Source organism: Armigeres subalbatus, chromosome 1 (assembly GCF_024139115.2).
Source record: "Armigeres subalbatus isolate Guangzhou_Male chromosome 1, GZ_Asu_2, whole genome shotgun sequence".
Lineage (NCBI taxonomy): Eukaryota > Metazoa > Arthropoda > Insecta > Diptera > Culicidae > Armigeres > Armigeres subalbatus.
The window spans coordinates 23,233,108-23,256,326 of record NC_085139.1 but is presented as its reverse complement, the minus strand read 5'-3'; the positions used below and the strand labels follow the sequence as shown (position 1 = coordinate 23,256,326).

Sequence of the window (23,219 nt, the reverse complement as noted above, 5' to 3'; positions counted from 1 at the left end):
CAAGTCCAGATTAAAAGAACGAACGGGCTTTTCTTAGCACGCGTTCAGTTCAAGATGCAACACTGTGTAGGTACTGATTTATTCGTTCTTATCTCCAAAAAGGAGCAAGCAGTAATGAAATGACTATTTCCCACCAAAAACGGTTATACGTTGTGAAATTATTGTGGAAAACATTAATTGTGGGAGAGAAAATGGTAAAAGCATGTGCTGACTGTCGTCTGCTTGGCGTGGCTGCTGCTACCGTTGTTTTGTTTTTCTGTTATTGCATAGAAGAATGAATGGTAAAACGAAATGTCAACCATTCCCGTCCCTGGTAAGGGTTGTTGAGCTGTGGGTCGTAGCCCACTTGCGTATTTGATTGAAGGACGTTGCTCGGGATTCACGAAGAAAATGGTTCTGTAGACAAAACTGGGTTCAAAACGAGAATTTCCTGAGACATGCGTTGCATGTTGCTCGCTAGATAATGGTACATTAGAGGGTCCAAATAACATTCCTCCTGCCACTGCTGTTTGATTGCTGTCCCAATGTGCTGTGAACGATAAAGAGCTACTAGCTTTATGTATCACTGGAGCTGCTTGCTGATCAAGAATCGGTTGTAGGTGACTTGGATTGTTGGTTTGTGAGCAAATCACTCGCTGTGCGATTGTAGACCTTGGGTGATTATTTGACGTAATTTGCATCGATCTGGTACTGGTCCGTCCCAGTGCCTCTGGCAAGAGCAAAGAAAAGCTGGGCTAACGAAAAAGGTTGGCTTATTAGGTAACCTAGTAAGTCCGACGAGACTCGAAAGTTCTGCAGCGTCAGAGCCCTGGTAGCTATAAACCTTTGAAAATTGGCTGGTTAGCCACTATCACTGATGCGAGTGATGCAAAATACTGCCTGAGTGGATTGGCCATATCCATCGAATCGGAAATAGTACGGTCGTGCGAATCGATGCGGAGGGGGAAGACCCACGCTTGCACTTAGCGCATTGAGTTTCCTTCATAGTTCTGTGGTGGATTGGGCCAAAGTGAGTGAGTCAAAGATCCCAAAGTTCCAGTTTTTGACAGCAGTGCGTATGGATGTGCTTTTGCTTGCGCAGTTTTCCAAAGGTTTTTTTTCTTGTTCGTTCGCTGTGTTTACGTTTTCGCAGCTGCCGCAGGTACAACTAGAGCGGAAGTGGAAGTGTTCTTTTGTGTTTGTGAAGGGCAATACGCCGGATTTGTGCCCGAAAATTCGCCAATTGATTGCCAAGGGACTGAAATGAACTTTTCGGCTCTGCAACGAGGGCTTGACAGTGATGCCGGCAAACAAGGACCATCATCAATTCGTTTTGGGGTTTCTCGAGGTCCACAAGTATAAGTACTACACTCATGACCACCCCGGCATGGATCCGCTCAAGGCTTTGCTGCGAGGAATCCACGACATGAAGGAAAAGGAGTTCCAAGCAGAACTTGAAAGTTGCGGCCTGAAGCCAGTGGCCGTGCACAAGGTCGCTCGTCATGGCATGCACGCAAAAAAAAAGCGTTCATGAATTTGTGAACTAACGAGTTCACGGTGTATTTTTTCGGAAACAACATTCACGGATTCGGTAATTGAAGCGGGCTTGGTAGTCGTATGGCTACTGCTTCTGCCTCATACGCAGGAGGTCGTGGGTTCAATCCCAGGTCCGTTCCATTCCCCTACTTTGTATCTTTCTCTTTATTTCTCATGTTCTAGCAATCGCTAGAACTGGAAATGGACTTCCATACCGTTTCCATTACTATTCCTATACCTTCAACTTGAGTATTCTAACAGTAATCTGCTAGAATTGGAAATGAACTATAGAGCTCGTTTCCTACATCCAATTAGAAATTCCATCAGTTACCTTCTCCTACCTATCACATTGGCAGCTCGTTAACCAAGACGGACCTCTGCCTCTCCAACCTAACCCAGAAATTCCAACAAATTCCACATGAACTCGTGGCAAGTGCAGAGGTATATTCGGCTTGCAGTGGGCGAGTGATTGCATCATCATTTCCTCCCCCTTCCCTACATTGACTTGCATTCTGACGTGACAGGCGCCAGTATGACCTAACAAATGAGATCACCAGTACTTGTACATTGAAGATTTGTGCTAGTCCCAAGCAAACATCTGTTGGTTCCCTGTGCAAGAACAGCTGATCTGGTCATAATGGAGTAGCAACTACGAGCAGTCAATCAAGCTCAAGCTCAAGCTCAACAACATTCACGGATTCGGTAATACAGTCACGTTTTCTGGAACGTTCTGGAAAACGTGACTGGTGTTCCCAAATCCATAAGTTGAATCACGGTGTATTTTTGCTGGTTCACGAATTCGGGAACGCTTTTTTCTGCGTGTGGCGAAGAAGCATCGCAACCTGCTTTATCTGGTCCATCTGTAGCACGGCTCCACCACCTGGAAGGACCTGAAGCTGATTAACGTCAGAAATTACACCGTCGTTGACTGGGAGCGATATCGGCCAGTGCACCATACGACGTCACGTCAGTGCACCAACTGTTTCGGCTCCATCCTACAGCGAATGACCCCCGCTGTCTCCTACTGGATTCCGCCGGCAGCCAGAGAACGAAAACGTCCCACCGAAAGAATCTGCTCCGCTCTACACTCACTCGACTCACTACGACTCTGAGCTCGGATTCCCTTACTCGGCTGAGTCGGTCCGGCGTCCAACCAACAATTGACTTGTACATCATAAACATGAACGATCATGTCTCCCAGCCTGCCGGCTACCAGGAGCTCAGCTTGGATCACTACCCAGTGGCGGAAGTGGGATTCTCGATCAATCTGCAACAGCATTCCCGGTGAAGCTACCATCGTGTTGACTGGGGCCGGTTCCAAAGATGTGTGGAGGACAACATCGAATACCAGTGACATCCTGCCACACCGAATGAAATCGTCGATCAGTTCCATTTCATACAAGAGGCGATCGTCCACCCCCGCGAACAACATGTTCCAAAAGCTCAACAGGTAAGCAACACCCTAACCATTGATACACTCACCAAAGATTTGATCCGTTTGCGAAATGTTACTTGCAGGCAGTACCAGCGTACTGGGCGTAGATACGTTGTAATCGCATGACAAAAATCATACAGGACAGAATGGTTTAGTTCCGGAATAGTGAGTTCTTCAATGAGATCCACGATCTTCCAGACTGTGCTAAGCCGTTCTGGAAACTGGAAAAAATTCTAAAATCAAAACCTCGGCCCATTCCACCTTTGATCCCATTAGACAACTATGGCTCTAAGGATCGCTTGATAACTCTTGCAGAGAAGGTCACTGAAATAGATCTTCACTTTGTCAGCTCAAAAAATCTTGGACAGAACATCGTCAGTCCACATCAGTGTTGTCCTACACTCAGTGCGAAAAATTCTGCTCTTTGATTTTACTCCATCTAAACTATTTTATAGACTTAACTAAGTAAGTGCAACTAATAGAGCGATATTTGAATTTTCTAAATGTCATGGCAAACTGTCAAAAAAATGCACTCCAGAGCCACAGGAGCGCGCGCACTGAAAATACACTGGAGTGTTTTCACTGGAGTGTATTTTCAGCGCGCGCGCTCCTGTGGCTTTGAGGTGCATTTTTTTGACAGTTTGAAATGACATTTAGAAAATTCAAATATCCTTCTATTAGGTGCACTTACTTAGTTAAGACTATAAAATAGTTTAGATGGAGTAAAATCAAAGAGCAGAATTTTTCGCACTGAGTGTAGTACAACACTGGTCCACATGAAGCAGCCATTAACGAGCTTGCGAACATCATCCATCTGACTCCAAACGACTTCTTGAAGTAGTTGGACATCACAACTGACGAATTAATGACCTATATCAAATCATCAAAAAAACATGAAGTCCCCATAGGCTTCGACAGCATCCTAATTCTCGAGCTCAAACACATGAGTGCTTCATTCTTTGAGCACCTTTCCCTAATCTTCAATCAGTGTCTGCGACTCAGCTATTTCCCATCGTTCTGGATGTCTGCGAAAGTCATTCCCATTCGGAACCCTGGGAAGGATCCTTCTTCCCCGATAAGCTATCGCCCCATCAGCCTTCTCTCAGGGTTATCCAAGCTGTTTGAAAAGGCGATTCACATCCGGTTACTTGAGTCTGTCGAACACCACAATATTTTGCTCGAGGAACAGTTTGGGTTCCTATGCGGTCGATCCACCGTGCAACAACTGACCCGAGTTACCAACGTCTTCAGACGGGACAAGTTTGTCTCAAAACCATCCGCCATCGCCTCACTCGATGTCGAGAAGGCATTCGCCAATGTATGTCATGATGCCCTGGAGTACAAACTACAATGCCACAATCTTCCCAGATACCTGGTGAAAATCATCAACAATTACCTGTCGGAAAGGACATTGCGGATTTCAATCAGCGGAGCGAGTTCCAATGCGCACAACATCGTCCCCCAAGGCAGTATCCTCCGGCCCCTGTTGTTTAACCTGTTCAACTTCGACATGCCAGAACCTCCAGAAGGCGGAATTCCGCAAAACTCCAACGAGACCTTGATGACCTGCAGTGTACCTCACGAACCCGGCGGATACCCAGTTCATCATTTTCCATCACTCTAAACCCTTCTAGAACACGAACATCTGAGGTCCACCGTCAGGTCGGTATCAAAACACTTCAGGAGCGCTATGGTGAGTGTAAGGCGAAGTTTAGGGTTCCTTGTGCCTCTTCGGACCAGATAGCGATTAGGACGCTAGTTCCAATTTAGGTTATCAAATTTCGTAGTGTAAATTAGTAGCTAAGTTATCAAATTATAAGTTTTAAGTTAAAGACTACTGTTACTAGCGCGAATGACTATACAATCTGCTGACACACCGGCCCTACAAGTGCTACGCATTGATAGCTATGTATTAGCACGAACTTTGCTCATGATCGATTGAATGATCATGGAGGCGCATGGTAGCGTAACGCGTCTAATCAGAGAATATTTTTATATTTCCTTTTTTCGAAAATGAGAAAGTTTACCTTAAATACAAAATTTCTCATTTTCGAGCTAACACTTATCACTCTACTGTCACAGTGTTTGTTGGGTAAAAAAGTTGGATCATATTGGTCCTAAGTTTGAAGACATCATAGGGTTGCTCAAGTTACTCACAACAAGGATGATCTAAAATTGAATAAAAATGATTTCCTTGAGGGTGCTAATTTTTATTTTGAAATAGAATATTGGAATAGTATACAAACTAGTTTCCGCCTTCGCAATGTTCCTAGCAACGCGTCTGCCATTACTAGGATGTTGGTAACGGCAACTCTATTTTATTGTGCAAAATTTATCTTGGCACTGAAACGACTAATGCAACACCAGAAGAGGAGCCGGGTCTCGTTGTCGTGCCGTCGTCGCATCCAACGACGATGACAACAAGGACGGGGACGACAGCTTTTAATGACGAATGCCCGACGTGACATTTGTGCTGCGCAAGATTAATTAAAATGTTGCACAAAACTGAAGAGACAGAGAGCGAAAGCGGGACCATACTGCTGTGTCATCAAACGAAGCGATGATACGTTTTCGCTACATTGTTGTTTTATTAACTTACCGTGAGCGGATTCTTAACTGTTTTTGGGATGATTAATTAAGTTGGAGTCTAATCAAAGCTTAGGATGAAGTTGGTTCACATTGATGAGTACGGCGAATCTAGGAATCGGGTTCAACAAAAACATACAACGACCTTGATGTTACTGCCAGAGAGTTAATTAGGTTTATTTTCAACTTTCAGCATTACTTTTAAATATATCAATTTTGTTTTCGTTATATTTCTGAATCGTAGTTTCTCTTCTTTCTATATATTCTAAAAACTATTTTTCTTTCCTTTCCTATCTATCCGACTTTCTCGCATCTTCTCATGCCATCATGGTCTACAACTTCTAACGCCATATCTTTACCCCATCATCAACGCGCCATTTTTGTTCCACCATCTTGCGCGCCTGCATCCCCCCGCGATGTGTCTGTGGCTACCACCTTCTTCTAACCATCAATCACGAACGCGCATCGCACAAATGATCATCACCCACGACCACACCCATCCACATACCCCGCATCGCCGTGTCATCATTAACAATGTCCCGTCTCGGTGTTCGTATCGTTGTTCATGGTCGCGTCATCAGCAAGAGGTATGCATGACAGATGAGGTACCATTTATTATATGACGAAAAGCATTTTTCATTTGGCGGTGACGCCACGCTTGACAGTGTAGTGTGTTGTACCCGGTTGTGCATATTTAGTGCTTGCGTTAGATTTTGCTAGCTGATGCCCCCGAAAGTATTCGGTTTGATTTATTTTCACATTTCGTTACATTTATTAGCTTTGGTGTTGCACTTGCTGGATACAAAAGTTTTGCGTTTTTCGCATGGCTGGGAAATTGATGACCGTTACTAGAGCTTAGAATGCTTTCAGCATGTTAACTACTGTTTTAGATTGTGGATTGTGCTTTGACGTAGGTTTTTATTAGATCGGCTATTAAGGTGAGTTACGGCGGCGTCCAAAAATGGCAGGCACAATGGCCGTGCTATCCCTCACCTCGCGTTTTTGCTCACACAAATGTAAATATTTAGGCGGTTAGCACATCTGTGAACCATTTTTTCGTGTATGCTGCAAGTGAGCAAAGGTGAAAAACTACTTTCCGCTTTTGCCTGTCGTTTACTTTTCGAGTTATGTGCCCTTTAAAGCGCTATGTCGATTTTTAATTGGACTTTAACGCGATTCACCTTAACATATGTTTACCTTTATCTATATCTAATATTCATAAGAATGATAATGTAGCTGCATTACTTAGATAAATGTATGTTGATCACATCTTCGCCGGAAGTTTTGGCGATCGCCTATGTTATTTCTTAAAGCTGGACCCCTTCTGATATATCCGTACAGCATCACGATTGATGGTGCATTTCACAGAATACCGTTTTGATTCGAATTCCCGGACGCTTCGAAAGCAGGACAACTTTGTTGTTTTTTTCTGTTTTTGAATTACCTGAATAATGGATCAAACGTAGGGTAAGACGGTATAATATGCCCCCCCTAAGGCAACTCCTTGATAACTTTTTACTTTTCAACGCAATTTATGCAAACTTTGTGTTATTTGGTAGTCCAGGAAGTCGCAAATGCATTGCCCGTGAGTATTCATATAAAAATATTTCAGTTAACACGTAACAAAGCTTTTTTGAAAAGTCGTGAAGAAATGAATTTTAAAAAGTGCCTGGGCAATACGCCCCACCTCAACCAAAGACGTTTAATTGACCTTCATTAGTATTTGATCAAGCCCATAATAAAAAGGATACAAATCCTTATGCGCTTGGCATTAAAAAACCAACATAGGTCCATTTAAGCAGGTGTGAATTACATTTCAATATTTTCCATACAATTTGGAAGCAACTGCTGCAGGCTCGCTGCGCTTGTGTACAGTTGGTAAGGGCATATCGTCCTGCCTACACTGGGGCGTTTGGCCAGTGAAACATGTTTTCGAAAATCGTTACATTTTTGAAGATGGAAGTAATTTTATATCATATTAACCACTGAGAAAAGTAATTTTGTTGCCCAACTGAGTGTTCCAGTGCAAGTTTTGTGGACAGTATGCCAGAGTCGCTCCAGAATATTGAGCAAACAAACATGAAAAGTTACATTAAAACTGTAACTTTTAGTATTTTGCTATTATTTTCATTGTGTAATACAAAAATACTTCCACATTCACATAGTATGATGGGTTTACAAATACTTATAGGCACCAACTGTTTTTTACCCTTAATTAGTTATAGTTTTCTAGAAATCAAAGGGGGGCGTTTTGGCCAGGTCGCATTATACCGTCTTACCCTATCCATTGTGTTTGGCCCATAAGTTTTAAAACATCATGAACAATCCGTGATCGGTGTCTAAAACTAGAAAATTTCGAGATTAAATTGATTGATTGATTGTCTTTATTAAAGAGGTTTTCAGCCCAATGCTGGCTCCCTCTAAGGCATGCCATTTTCATTAGCATATTTTGTTCTTCTTAGTCTGCGCGGCTTAAGACTTTGCATTGAAGAAGCTAAACACGTATTATCCATATTCAATCATATTTAAGGGGTAGCTGTGATTTCTTAACATAGTATGATAGCAAACTTTGTAATAAGTTGTTATAAATGGATTTGAAATACGTAGCATTATTGCTTTTATTATGATTTCCAGGTGTATGGATTTCGAGACAAGTGTTAGCAATTGCTTCGATTGCCGGACATGCTTTTTTAACGAAGGTAAAGGAAATCTGCCACCAGACACCTGGGGAGGCGTACCCAGGTAGTGTGGAGATGGGATCACCACTCCCGACCCACTAAAACACACTCCTTCCTCTCCAGTCATTCTCCCGGCCCGCAATTAAGCAATACTTCGGGGGATGAATATTGGGCATTGCGCCCCTTACATGATTTACACAAGTGCACGTATGCACCTCAACTTTCCTGATACTTCCCATGCACCACCTGTGCACAAAGACATACATTGGCATCACGTGTACTCCAACACTCACCCACCTGGGCCGCGAGACCACCAACAAGCAGAGGACCAGGTACCTTGCAGGGGGTAGAGTTGGTATCTAACGACCTAGTTGGTCTACAATTAGTGTAGTAATCATCCGTCTTGCACCGGAATAATTTCCACTTGTCTTCCAAGCCGGAGGTGACCCTAGGTTGAAGGCCCCTATGTTGCTCCTACCTCAGCTATAAGGCAGACCCTTTCATGTCACCCAATTCTGAGGTGCCGCAGAGGTATCTGCCCACGACACTGTTGCATTAACTCTTAAAGTACCAGTTATTTGAACCATAATCGAAAAGTCTAAGTTCTGTCGCAGGCAGATTAACTATCTAGGATTTGTACTTTACGAAGAGGAATGGAACGTAAATCCAGAGAAAACGGAGTGCATAGTCAAATTCCCAGCCCCAACCAACGGGAAAGAGCTGCAATGATTTTAAAGGCTGTGCAATTGGTATCGTCGATTCATCGTAGACTTTTCGAGACTGGCGGCGCCGCTCACAGATCTAATGAAAGCCAAAGTAAAATTCAAATGGACCAACTTGACCGAAGAGTCCTTTCTGAAGCTTAAGGCTGCACTTTGCTCCGCACCGGTTCTGGCTATGCCCGACTATTCGAAGCCGTTTGCTATCGCACCTGATGCTAGCGACGTTGCTATAGGAGCAGTGCTAACGCAGGAGTTTGATGGGGGAGAGCATCCAATATGCTACTTTTCCAAGAAACTAACAATCGCGGAACGCAAATACTCGGTAACGCAGCGAGAATGCTTGGCGGTAATTCGAGCGATTGAAAAATTCAGGGGATATGTGGAAGGAATACACTTTACAGTTTTCTGCGATCACGCTGCACTAAGTTATTTAAAGTCTATGAAAAGTCCCACAGCGCTTATGTCCAGGTGGCTTTTACGATTGAACGCTTTTGACTTCAACATAAAGTACAGAAAAGGTTCGATTAATGTTGTTCCCGATGCACTATCGAGGATCGTGGCAGAAGTCAGATTTGAAGTTGATGATAAACAGGAGGCATGGTATGAGAAAATGAGAAATGGGGTTGAAAAGAATTCATACAGGTTTCCAGACTTTCGCCTGATACAACGAGATCTGTTCAAAAACTGTACAATTCAGGACGAAACAGGTAAATCTGCTCACCGTTGGAGAAGGGTTGTACCACTCAAGGACAGACTAGATTTGATCAAGCGATTTCATGTCTCTCCTTCGGCCGCCCACCTAGGTGCACAAAAAACAACGCAGAAATTACAAACGCATTATTATTGTCCCAACATGTTTGATGACATAGGCCAATATGTAGAAACGTGCACGATCTGTAAATCTAGCAAGGCGCCGAATTATACGATGACACCAAAGATGGGCAACCTCAAACCCGCTCGTGTACCTTGCGAACTAATTTCAGTAGACTTCGTGGAACCTTTCACACGTTCACGCAAAGGCAACACGGTATCTGGTCATTACAGATTGGATAACGAAATACGTGATTGCTCATCCAATGCGGGCTTCAGATTCAATGCAGATGGTAGATTTTTTGGAGCAGCAAGTATTCCTCAAATTCTCTCGTCCACGCATAGTACTCTCAGACAACGGCAAACAATTTACATCGGTGGCATTTAATACACTTCTAGCACAAAACTACATCATCCTAGCGAAAAACAACATATGAAAACAGCATATTACTGTCCAATGGTCAATAATGCAGAGAGAGTAAATCGGGTGTTGATAACGTGTGTTCGTGCATTACTAGAAGATGATCATCAGGCATGGGATGAGCAGTTACCAGCAATAACCGATACAATCAATAGCGCACAATATGACTCAACATCAGTAAGCACACATGTCGCCAATTTCGACAGAGAGCTAAATTTTGCACCGATTTGTACGTTCAACAGGATCTCAATACACCAGATGACCCTAAAATTGCACAAGACATTCGATTATCGGCCATTAAGCGTATTCATGAATTTGTGTTACAGCGCAGAAGGAATAACCACGAAAAATTTAAGGCACGGTACAATCTAGGAGCAAGAGAAGTGAAATTTAACGTCGGAGACTTAGTTTGGAGAAGAACGTTAACACAGTCTTCGAAGGTGAATCAGATAAACCGCAAACTGGACCCGAAATTCGTTCCGCCGATGGTAAGAGAACTTCGAGGGTCAAATATCTACGTACTAGAAGATGTTACGATAGGAAAAAGAGGGCAATATCACTCAAATACATTTTTTTCTGATAGATATCAAGGCAGACTAAGAGAAAAATTGTACAGATATAGGAAAGCACCTGCGAACCATGAGTGGAAATGCCAAGCAAATACCATTTTTATGAACGATTAAGACGCAATCCGGTGCAGCTAGAAACAACTTAAATCAACTACCTACTCACCGTGAGGGGCAGCAGGGACTATGTCCAAGGGCTTGACGATCCCTCCCCAGGGCATCTGCAAGTTGTGGTGCCTGCCTATGATGTGGTGGGGTTTGACAGTGGGCCCTGTTAAACCTCTATAAAAAGCTGCATGTATCCGCAAGTAGGCTCCGCCAAAGGGACCGTGTGCCGCTCAACGCGCACAAGCCCAAGTCCTGGTGTTAGGTGGGACGCTAAACAGCCCTGATACGACGGCCCTCCGACGAGACAGGAGGTTTGCGCAGGCCCAATAAGCCGCCTTTGAAAACACCATTACGAACGACATAGGAGATAATACGACTCGATACAATTGGCAACGACCTAAGCGACGAATAAAGGATCACGATTGGAAGCTTGGAACATGGAACTGCAAGTCGCTAGGCTTCGCAGGTTGCGACAGGATAATCTACGATGAATTACATCCCTGCAACTTCGATGTCGTAGCGCTGCAGGAAATCTGCTGGACAGGACAGAAAGTGTGGAAAAGCGGGCATCAAGCGGCTACCTTATACCAAAGCTGTGGCACAACCAATGAGCTGGGAACCGGCTTCATAGTGCTGGGAAAGATGCGCCAAAGCGTGATTGGGTGGCAGCCAATCAACGCAAGGATGTGCAAGCTGAGGATTAAAGGCCATTTCTTCGTCTATAGTATCATAGTCCACACGAAGGAAGACCCGACGACTAAAAATAAGCGTTCTATGTACTGCTCCAGTGAGCAGACATACGACGGATGCCCACTGCGGGACATCAAAATCGTCATCGGTGACATGAACGCACAGGTAGGGAGGGAGGAAATGTATAGACCGGTCATCGGACCGGATAGTCTGCATACCGTATCGAACGACAACGGCCAACGATGCATAAACATTGCAGCTTCCCGCGGAATGGTAGTCCGAAGTACTTTCTTCCCCCGCAAGAATATCCACAAGGCCACATGGAAATTACCTAATCATGTTTCGAAAAAGCAAATCGACCACGTTCTAATCGACGACAAATTCTTCTCCGACATCACGAACAACCGACCACTACCTCGTTGCAGTATGTCTGCGCTCAAAACTTTCGACGGTGTACAACACGCGTCGGAGTCATCCGCCGCGGCTAAACATTGGGCGGCTACAAGACGGTAGACTAGCCCAAGACTACGCGCAGCAGCTGGAAGTGGCACTCCCAACAGAAGAGCAGCTAGGTGCAGCGTCCCTTGAAGATGGCTGGAGAGATATTCGATCCGCCATTGGAAGCACCGCAACCACTGCACTATGCATGGTGGCCCCGGATCAGAGAAACGACTGGTATGACGGCGAATGTGAGCAGTTAGTGGAAGAGAAGAATGCAGCATGGGCGAGATTGCTGCAAAACCGTACGATGGCGAACGAGGCACGATAAAATCGGGCGCGGAACAGACAAAACTCGATTTTCCAGAGGAAAAAGCGCCAGCAGGAAGATCGAGACCGTGAAGAGACGGAGCAACTGTGAAGCAACTGTGAGCAACGGAGCACTCTATGAAGTTCTATGAGAAGTTGAACCGTTCACGTAAGGGCCACGTGCCACAGCCTGATATGTGTAAGGACATCAACGGGAACCTTCTTACGAACGAGCGTGAGGGGTTGACCAACTACCAGGAGAGCTATTTAAACACGGTGGTGAGGCACTGGCTAGAGCGCTGCACTGGTCATTACCAAGATTTGGGAGGAGGAAGTTTTGCCGCAGGAGGGGATGGAAGGTGTCGTGTGTTCCATCTATAAAAAGGGCGATAAGCTGGATTGTAGCAACTACCGCGCAATCACATTGCTGAACGCCGCCTACAAGGTACTCTTCCAAATTTTATGCCGTCGACTAGCACCAATTGCAAGGGAGTTCGTGGGGCAGTACCAGGCGGGTTTTATGGGCGAACGCTCCACCACGGACCAGGTGTTCGCTATTCGCCAAGTACTGCAGAAATACCGCGAATACAACGTGCCCACACATCATCTATTCATCGACTTCAAAGCCGCATATGATACAATCGATCGGGACCAGCTATGGCAGCTAATGCACGAACACGGATTTCCGGATAAACTGACACGGTTGATAAAAGCGACAATGGATCGGGTGATGTGCGTAGTTCGAGTTTCAGGGACATTCTCGAGTCCCTTCGAAACGCGCAGAGGGTTACGGCAAGGTGATGGTCTTTCTGGTCTGCTATTCAACATTGCTTTGGAAGAGGTAACGCGAAGAGCAGGGATTAACACGAGTGGTACAATTTTCAATAAGTCCGTCCAGCTATCAACCATCCATAGTTCACACCGCGAAAATCGGACGACTGCGGTGGGCCGGGCACGTAGCAAGAATGATGGACAGGAATTCATTCTGAATTTCACCAGAAATTCATTCTGAATTCCACCAGGAATCCGTCCTGAATTCCACGAGGAATTCGTTCTGAATTCCACCAGGAATTCATTCTGATTTCCACCAGGATTTCATTCTGAATTCCACCAGGAATTCATTCTGAATTCCACCAGCAATTCATTCTGAATTCCACCAGCAATTCATTTTGAATTCCATCAGGAATTAATTCATTCTGAATTCCACCAGGAATTCATTCTGAATTCCACCAGGAATTCATTCTGAATTCCACCAGGAATTCATTCTGAATTCCACCAGGAATTCATTCTGAATTCCACCAGGAATTCATTCTGAATTCCACCAGGAATTCATTCTGAATTCCACCAGGAATTCATTCTGAATTCCACCAGGAATTCATTCTGGATTCCACCAGGAATTCATTCTCAATTCCACCAGGAATTCATTCTGAATTCCACCAGGAATTCATTCTGAATTCCACCAGGAATTCATTCTGAATTCCACCAGGAATTCATTCTGAATTCCACCAGGAATTCATTCTGAGTTCCACCAGGAATTCATTCTGAATTCCACCAGGAATTCATTCTGAATTCCACCAGGAATTCATTCTGAATTCCCCCAGGAATTCATTCTGAATTCCACCAGGAATTCATTCTGAATTCCACCAGAAATTCATTCTGAATTCCCCCAGGAATTCATTCTGAATTCCACCAGGAATTCATTCTGAATTCCACCAGAAATTCATTCTGAATTCCACCAGGAATTCATTCTGAATTCCTCCACGAATTCATTCTGAATTCCACCAGAAATTCATTCTGAATTCCACCAGGAATTCATTCTGAATTCCACCAGGAATTCATTCTGGATTCCACCAGGAATTCATTCTGAATTCCACCAGGAATTCATTCTGAATTCCACCAGGAATTCATTCTGAATTCCACCAGGAATTCATTCTGAATTCCACCAGGAATTCATTCTGAATTCCACCAAGAATTCATTCTGAATTCCACCAGGAATTCATTCTGAATTCCACCAGGAATTCATTCTGAATTCCACCAGGAATTCATTCTGAATTCCACCAGGAATTCATTCTGAATTCCACCAGGAATTCATTCTGAATTCCACCAGGAATTCATTCTGAATTCCACCAGGAATTCATTCTGAATTCCACCAGGAATTCATTCTGAATTCCACCAGCACTTCATTCTGATTCCACCAGGAATTCATTCTGAATTCCACCAGGAATTCATCCTGAATCCACTAGGAATTCATTCTGAATTCCACCAGGAATTCATTCTGAATTCCACCAGGAATTCATTCTGAATTCCACCAGGAATTCATTCTGAATTCCACCAGGAATTCATTCTGAATTCCACCAGGAATTCATTCTGAATTCCACCAGGAATTCATTCTGAATTCCACCAGGAATTCATTCTGAATTCCACCAGGAATTCATTTTGAATTCCACCAGGAATTCATTCTGAATTCCACCAGGAATTCATTCTGAATTCCACCAGGAATTCATTCTGAATTCCACCAGGAATTCATTCTGAATTCCACCAGGAATTCATTCTGAATTCCACCAGGAATTCATTCTGAATTCCACCAGGAATTCATTCTGAATTCCACCAGGAATTCATTCTGAATTCCACCAGGAATTCATTCTGAATTCCACCAGGAATTCATTCTGATTCCCACCAGGAATTCATTCTGAATTCCACCAGGAATTCATTCTGAATTCCACCAGGAATTCATTCTGAATTCCACCAGGAATTCATTCTGAATTCCACCAGGAATTCATTCTGAATTCCACCAGGAATTCATTCTGAATTCCACCAGGAATTCATTCTGAATTCCACCAGGAATTCATTCTGAATTCCACCAGGAATTCATTCTGAATTCCACCAGGAATTCATTCTGAATTCCACCAGGAATTCATTCTGAATTCCACCAGGAAGTCATTCTGAATTCAACCAGGAATTCATTCTGAATTCCAACAGGAATTCATTCTGAATTCCAACAGGAATTCATTCTGAATTCCAACAGGAATTCATTCTGAAATCCACCAGGAATTCATTCTGAATTCCACCAGAAATTCATTCTGAATTCCACCAGAAATTCATTCTGAATTCCACCAGGAATTCATTCTGAATTCCACCAGAAATTCATTCTGAATTTCCACAGAAATACATTTTAATTCCCCCAGGAATTCACTCTGAATTCTACAAAAAAAAATCATTTTGAGTCTCTCAAAGAGTTCCTGCTGAAATACCTCAGGAATTAATCCTGAATTTTGCAAGGAATTCTACCAGGAATTTAGTCTGAGTTCCACCAGGAATTCATTCTGAATTCCACAATGAATTCATTCAGAATTATCTAAAAAAAGCATGCTGAATTTCCCCAGGAATGTATCCTGAATTCCTCCAAGAATTCATTCTGAAATCTTTAAGAAATGCATCCTGAATTCTACAAGGAGTTCATCATGAACTCTTCAAGGAATGCATCCTTGTTTATTGGAGGAATTCAAAATGAATTTTTATGGGGAGAATCAAAATGAATTCCTGGGGAAACTTAGGATGAGTTCAGATAGAATTTCTGGAATTTTTTTGAATGAATTCTTGGAGGAATTCAGGACGAATTTCTGGGTGAGATGTAAAAAAAGACAGAAACACCGTCTTCAACCAGAGGTCGCACAGACTTAACACTTAACAACTAGCATGAGTCAACGAACAGGACATTCACACAACACCCACTTTTCGCTTTACGAAAATTTTTCTCCTTACCGGGGCGGGAGTTGAACCCTCACTCCACAGCACATGCGTCTAGCTCTAGACGATTGACGTCGCTAACCGCACGGTCACGAAGCCCACAAGAGACAGGAGATCTCCAGAAATAATTTCTGGAGAAGCACTAACAAGAATTTTTGGGGAAACTAAAAGAAGAATTCTCGCTTAACTTTTCAAAAGGACCTAAGTTACATTTTTTTCATGAATTAATTTGAATAGCGCAATCATCAGAACAACAAAAAAGCTTTTGATTGCAGTACTCAAATTAATTCATGAAAAAAATTTACATAGCTCCTTTTGAAAAATTAAGCGAGAATTCCTGCAGGCACTCAAAAAAGAAGTCGGAGGAGGTCGTGGGTTCAATCCCAGGCCAGTTCCATTCCTCCTACTTTGTATCTTTTCATATATTTCTTATATTCTAGCAATCGCTAGTTCTGGAAATGGGCTTTCATACCGTTTCCATCTTCTATCCCCCTATACCTACAAGTAGATTAGTTCTAGCAGGTAACTGTTAGAATTCGAAATGAGCCAAAAAGTTCGTTTCGGCATCCAATTAGAATAAACACCACCCTTTAATTACTTTCACATTGACAACCCGTTAACCAAGACAAACCTCTGCCATAAAACCTAACCCCAGATTCCAATAAAATTCCACAGGAACTCGTGGCGAGTGGAGAGGTGTTCTCGGCTTGCAGTGGGCGAGTGACTGCATCATCAATTCCTTCCCATCCCCGATGACCGTGAGAACTTGGCCAGCGCCGTTATCGACCATCCAAAATACTAGACCTCTCAGATTGTGCACATTGAGGTTGGAGAGCAAATCCCATGCTTCCATCCATTGGTTCCCTGTGCAATTGCGATTGTTCTGGTCGATCACGGAGTAGCAACTACAAAATGCATGGTCATCATGCTCATGCTCATTGCTCATGCTCATGCTCAAATCTTGGTTCGGTACGTCTAGTGTTAATGTACGAAAATAGAAAAAAAATATATAAAGCTCTTTTAGTGGAATATATTCAACCGTCTAAGACGAATTAAGTACTCTCCATTTAATTCCACCAGTTAGTTTTCGTTATCTTTGCAGATACGTATTTCGACCACAACTGTGTGGTCGTCTTCAGTGTCTCGTACTTGACTCGTACTTGAGTCGAGTCAAGTACGAGACACTGAAGATGACCACACAGTTGTGGTCGAAATACGTATCTGCAAAGATAACGAAAATTAACTGGTGGAATTAAATGGAGAGTACTTAATTCGTCTTAGACGGTACGAAAATAGGTAAGTCCATTCAGAAAACTTCACCACTAAAACATTTTTTCTGGAAATGCTAATAACATTTTTCCTGGAAACATACAAAACCTTGGAGGCTAAGGCTTAAACACCCAACAATAGTACACGAATCTCATTGTGGGCCACAGCAGGTCCTAACATATCGTTTGCGTTTAGAAGTTAGCCGTAGAACTTGGCAAGTTGGGTTAGTGAATTCGATATTCAATATTCAATATTCAATTTCTAATTGTTTGTTTTTAAAAGGCCCCAAAACCTTACCCTACAACAATTTGTAGTTAACCTCCAAGGGCCTTTACAAAAGCAAATTATTTTTGGAGGGTCACTACAAATCGCTCCGTTAGAATACGGCAGTCATTTCAAATGTTTATATAGGAGTAGGTTTTTAAAGCGAGCGGGGATCAATGTTGAAGGTGGCTGGGGTCGTTTCCTGATCAATTCTAGGAATTTTTTTCGACTCTCCTGGGCATAAAAATATTATCGTGATAGCATCGTGATGTACAAATGCAAAAATTAAGGTTGAATGAAAGTCGCAGTTCATAACTGTAGAAGTTCTGCGTGAGCACTAAAGCAGTGCGGCAGGACAGTTCCATTGGAAGATGCTAATGTGACGAAGAAGAAGTAGGACTATTTTGGTGACGATTTAAATCGAACAACCACTAAGTTAACACTAAGTAACTAAGTAACAACCACTTATCTTTTTCTTCGTTGAATAGACAATCCGATCCTTCCATATCGTGTTTGCAAGCTTGTTTTTTCCTTGACACAGATCCGATACTTTGGTGCTTTGTGGCAAGCCTGTGTCATATAACTTTCTTCACCATATCTCCTGCACGGTTTACACTGGACCCATATAGCCTCAGGACTTGTGACAGAATTCGAAGCACCTGTGGCACCTATCCACTACGGATGGATGTGCGAGCAAAGCGTGAGATCAAATCGATAGCTTGTGTTGATGTTGTACAATCGCCCACTTTGATTATGATTACTTGGATTGGTTGTTTTAACAGTTAAAGCAACAAAAATACAACAGAAAAAGCTTATTGTGACATAAAATTGTAAAAATATGTCTGCTGTCGATGCAAACAAATTGAAAATGGATTTTGATGTTGGTTTTCTATAACAAAATAATCAGTTTAATATCAGATCATATAATTTAGAAATCAACAGTAAACTGAAATCAAAATAAGTAATCAGACTAAGATATCAAAATTTAAAAACAATCTATAATTTTATTGTGATTTTGATATTAAAATATGTTTTTTATTTGGTCTCATTATGAACTCAGACTTTGCTCGGGTGGTTTCTGTTCACAATATGCACAATAATAATCAGCCCATCTTAAGCTTCCTGATTTTTATCACCTTATTGGCGTCCGTAATTGATGCGAAACTGGACTGAAGTGGACGTTACATCGACTTCACTCTGGAACTTGATGGCGGGCATAAGGTCTTCTGCCAATTTAAACTCCTTCAGTTGTTTGCACTAGAGAGACACATCGTATGCCCTAGCTACCCGTGTTTGAGAATTGGCATCATTTGCGTTATCATCGGCGATCGTTGATTTGCAAGAATTGCCGATGACTTTAATGTCGTCGTCCTAATTCAAATGTATGCTCTTGAAGATTTTCATTCAGTTTTCCATGAAAAAACTTCAAGTGCCGGCATGTTGCCAAAAAGCAGCTGATTCAAATGGCACTGATCACTAAACTTATTAAAATTTCAAAAAGTGTCATAGAATTGTACGAATCATATCTGCCTATAACAGTATCCAAGCTTCTTGAGGCAAACCGACTTCAGCCATCATTAAGAAGAGTTCCAGCTTCGATGTCCTGAGCCACCCTACCGTCTACCGTCATCTTCTTACGTTTATAGGATTCAACGGGCAAAAATAATACCTGGACTATCTACAGTAAAGCTGATTATTTAGATTTACAATCCTGCGGTATTTATATAATTTTTCTCGTCTGTCAAAATCGTCCAACAGTCGTCACGCAGGTCATGTATTTCATCAGTTGGCGACTGTGGCACGTTCAGATTAACACAAGGTGTGTCATGGCAAATGAGGACAAAGCGAACCGGTGAGGGGCCGAACGGGAGAGACCATCATCACCAGAAAATTGGACGTGCAAATTTATGTAAAACGATTCGCTGAGTTTGTATGCATGAACGGAGCAAATTTTAATTTAGTGAAGCGCGTCAGAAAACCGCTCCACGAAGACACACCCCATACACGTTTTGCAGCTACAGCTCCGGTAGAAACTACACACAGAAGCAGCCAGCTATTCCATTACACTAAATTTCCCAAGTGTTCATCTTCAACATAAGCGCTGGGAAAAAAAACTTGCTCAAGTGATGATGGGATCCGAGAGTAGTTCAGCAAAACCAGCAGCACCAGCAAAAAAACAATATTCTGCTGCTCTTGGCTTCCGAATGAGTGGGGGAAAAATCTCTCGCTAAAGTAAAGAAGTAATCGCTTCAACATTTTTTCCACTCGGGGAGACCAGGCATAAATGACCGAACCGAAGCACCACCACCGATGCTTACATTTTCCGCTTAATCCACGACTTGATTCACCTTCACCGAGCACTGATAAATTGGATCATAAATTTGTGGAAATTATTTCCTATTGAAATTATTCGAATAGTTGGCATCAGTTGGACGGAGCTCACCCCGGGAAAATTATGAGCCCGAAAAGCGAAACTGAAATTTTCCACAGTCGCTAAGTGCAACGGATGGGTGAGCGAGAAAAAAAAACAATTTCCACTTGGATGCGGCATGCCACATTATTACTGCTGGATGGATGCTCGCGTATCCGAACCACGTGGTGGTCCAATATTCGTGCATGCTGGGTACCACACTTTCAACCGAAAGACTGCTGATGGAGATCTCTGAACGTGGGGGAATGTTTGACACTTTGGGATGGCGAAAAAAAAAATTCAGCATAAAGCTGCTGAGCGGTGAAAAATCGCATTCTTGAAGGGATGATGGCGAGGCGAACCACCGCACACCATAATGGAATTACAAGGTGTTAATTAGATAAACAGCGCTTTCTTTGCATAGCTGGAGGCTATGGGTGGATGTCGAGATCTGGTTGTGCGATTATCCGCTTGTGCTGCATTAAACATAAAGCGAATTGGGTTAAAGTTTTTGCTTTATTCACCTTCGTGCGGCAGTTGATGCTCCGTCGCCGCTGCTTTGCTGGAAGAATCATCAAAGCTTTTAAGATAGTCCAATGAATGAAGGGTATAAAAAATCTACTGTGGTTTCAGTGCAGTAAAGATCCCGTTGTGGAACTCAATGAAGCTTTTTCAAATAACTAACATAAAATCGTACATGATTCCACAACAGATTCCATAGTGGAGATAATATATTGATCAGATTAACTTTAACCAAATTTGTTAAAATTAGTGTATTCGTATTTGTCGTTGAATAAAATGTGTAGTTATGGATGCTGGTTGTGGGTGGTGCAGAGTTTAAAAGTTCTATTCAGTGTTGTCCAGTAGAAGCATAATTGGTAGTGAAAATTTCCCCCTTATGTGCATTATTCAAACACGGTAACCAAATACTATAAAAAAGGCTTTCCATGCATTAAGAAGCGGTAATGTAGTTCGAACTTTAGTCAAATATGTAATTGTAGATAATTGTTGCACTGAGATCAATCTTAATCTATTCTCTTTTTTACAGATCTATTTAAATGCTTATTGGTTTACATATAAGTATATTTTAAATCTTATAATGTTGAATACATACTTCATCATCATTTGAGTAAGTCATTTCACACATCATTTTTTACCTTTCCTCCTTAACGAATGACAGACTCATGTTAAAAATAATGCTGGGGACCAGTTACTGAAACTTTAATGACTTTTTCTCACTATATAGTTTCACATTGGTTTCAGTTCTAGTGGACTAATTCATGTTGCCTGGTTTTAACCCGCTTTATCTTCTATTTTACCCCAATATATTCCTAGGCGGAGCGCCGATCTAGCCCCGACGTTAGTAGATACGAGCGAGCCTTGAACTGCACCACCAAGACTCACCGCTGCCTTCATGCAACCCATGCATACACGGGGATCCCTTGCGCAGCCTACAGTAAGCATTCCACATGCCTGATCTCATAAATCCCAACTCCTAATCGTTCGATATTTCCATCATCCTCAGTTCCCATGATGAACCACCACACGATGCCCAAGCTCGGATTTGGCCAGTACAAATCGTCATCCAGCGGGGTTGGGAGCTTTTTCCTGCCGAAAATCCTCACCAACCCCACCGACCCGAGTTGTCCCGGGAGTAGCGCCAGCTATCTGACACCGTTCGGCGGCGCCGGCGCAAGCAAGGTAGCCCTCGAGTTGACCCACGGTAGCAACAAACAGGTCATAACACTGCCCTCGGAAAAACTCGATAGCAATAAGCGATACTATGTAACCTTTACCCTGAACCCTAACGACAGTGAACCAATCCCTAGCGCTAGTAGTAGTAAAAGTAGAAGTAGAACCGATCCGCCCGATCCGGACCCGCCGGGTTCGGGCGGCACTGACCAGTTTTTGTTATCTCCCACCACCACAGGGAAGTCCGCGGAAGGTCAGCCTCACCCCCAGCAGCAGCAGCCCGCTTCCATTGGCCAACCAAGGCAGCAGCAATCCGAACACGCTGGTGATGCCCAGCATCCGGCCGAACGGCAGCAACAGCAGCCCCACGCAGGCTCCCTTCCAGCTGTTGTAGAGGAAGATTCGAATCTCGAGTCGAGTTCGGGGCCGTCCCCCTTGGGGTAGCAGCTTTTACAAAGTGTGCAATCGTACTGCCACAATTGTTCCAAACAATTGCTCTTTAAAATGTGTATTTTTCGATTCAAAATTATGGCTCTATAGCCAGTTGTTCAGCGAGATATTACCCAAATATGTTTGTACCGAGGTATCGATTGGCGTGTTGAAATTTTAGAAACTATTCTGAACCGACTTTGTTGTCGGCTTAGGAATCTTATCGTGCAATGTGTAGGTGGCTTTAAAAGTGATTGTAAAATGTAGAATTCATTTTATTTTATACTGTTCTGTTTGTTCATACTAACTCTTATGTAAATATCGAAATATACAGAATTCTATACAGTAATATTTGGTGAGCCCGGGTCATACCTGGGGGAACCAGATGGTGTCTTAACAACGGATGGTGTTTTCACTTCAAAATATTTCCATGAGGCGTGCAAGTCTTGGGTCCTTCCATCTATTGTTTCGTGTTTGATCAACACTCAAAAAACATATTTAACTTCTGAACATCCACATCCACATACGATTATTTATTATGACATTGAAATGAAAATCAGTTTTTTTTTTTCATTTTATATCGTTGTAGCTATTCATTCAGTTTCTGAAACATTCATAAGGTATCAGTGATTTCTTTTACCGTAAGTAATATATTTAAATAAATTAACCGATGTTTAAAAAATTTCACAAGGGATAATCCTTCTGATCGGACAATTAGAATACTTTGACCAAACAAACGCAGCACGATCGTCAAAAATGTTTCATTTTACAATGCAAGGTCTGTAAGTTGTACTTAATTGTGTTTTCGTTTAACCGGTAGCTAGAACAAACTCTGCTGCACTCCCTATCTAGTGCTTTCTCGTGGAAGTGCAGATGGCTCGTAGACTTCCATCAAAGCAAATATCACGGTAACATTTCCCATCCCCATCCTTGATTCAAAAAGGCCAGCGCAGGTATTGCTCAATTTTGGGTCACCAGTTCCCACACATTGTGGATGTGGTTAGTCTTTATACATCATCCGTTGGTTCTATTTGTAAATATAGCTGACCTGACAAGAATGGAGTAGCAACCTTGGGTGGTCAATCTTGCTCATGCTCTATCAAAAGTATCCCGACACGTTAGCTTTTTTC

General features: G+C 42.7%; 1 protein-coding gene across 4 annotated transcripts in view; it reads left to right on the top strand.

Annotated features, from left to right (window-relative positions):
* Nucleotides 1–22,478, top strand: part of LOC134222701 (ankyrin repeat domain-containing protein 12) — a 509,755-nt gene extending 487,277 nt beyond the window's left edge. For 2 of the 4 annotated variants that reach the window (XM_062701874.1, XM_062701864.1), the window contains 3 exons: nucleotides 21,304–21,424; nucleotides 21,494–21,705; nucleotides 21,899–22,478. In XM_062701874.1, the coding sequence (XP_062557858.1) occupies nucleotides 21,304–21,424; nucleotides 21,494–21,705; nucleotides 21,899–22,054 (489 nt within the window). In that variant the 3' untranslated portion in view covers nucleotides 22,055–22,478. Of the gene's footprint in view, nucleotides 1–21,303; nucleotides 21,425–21,493; nucleotides 21,706–21,898 lie in introns of those variants that run through there. The other 2 variants (XM_062701871.1, XR_009982435.1) reach the window with 2 other exon arrangements.
* The last annotated feature ends 741 nt before the right edge of the window (nucleotides 22,479–23,219 follow it).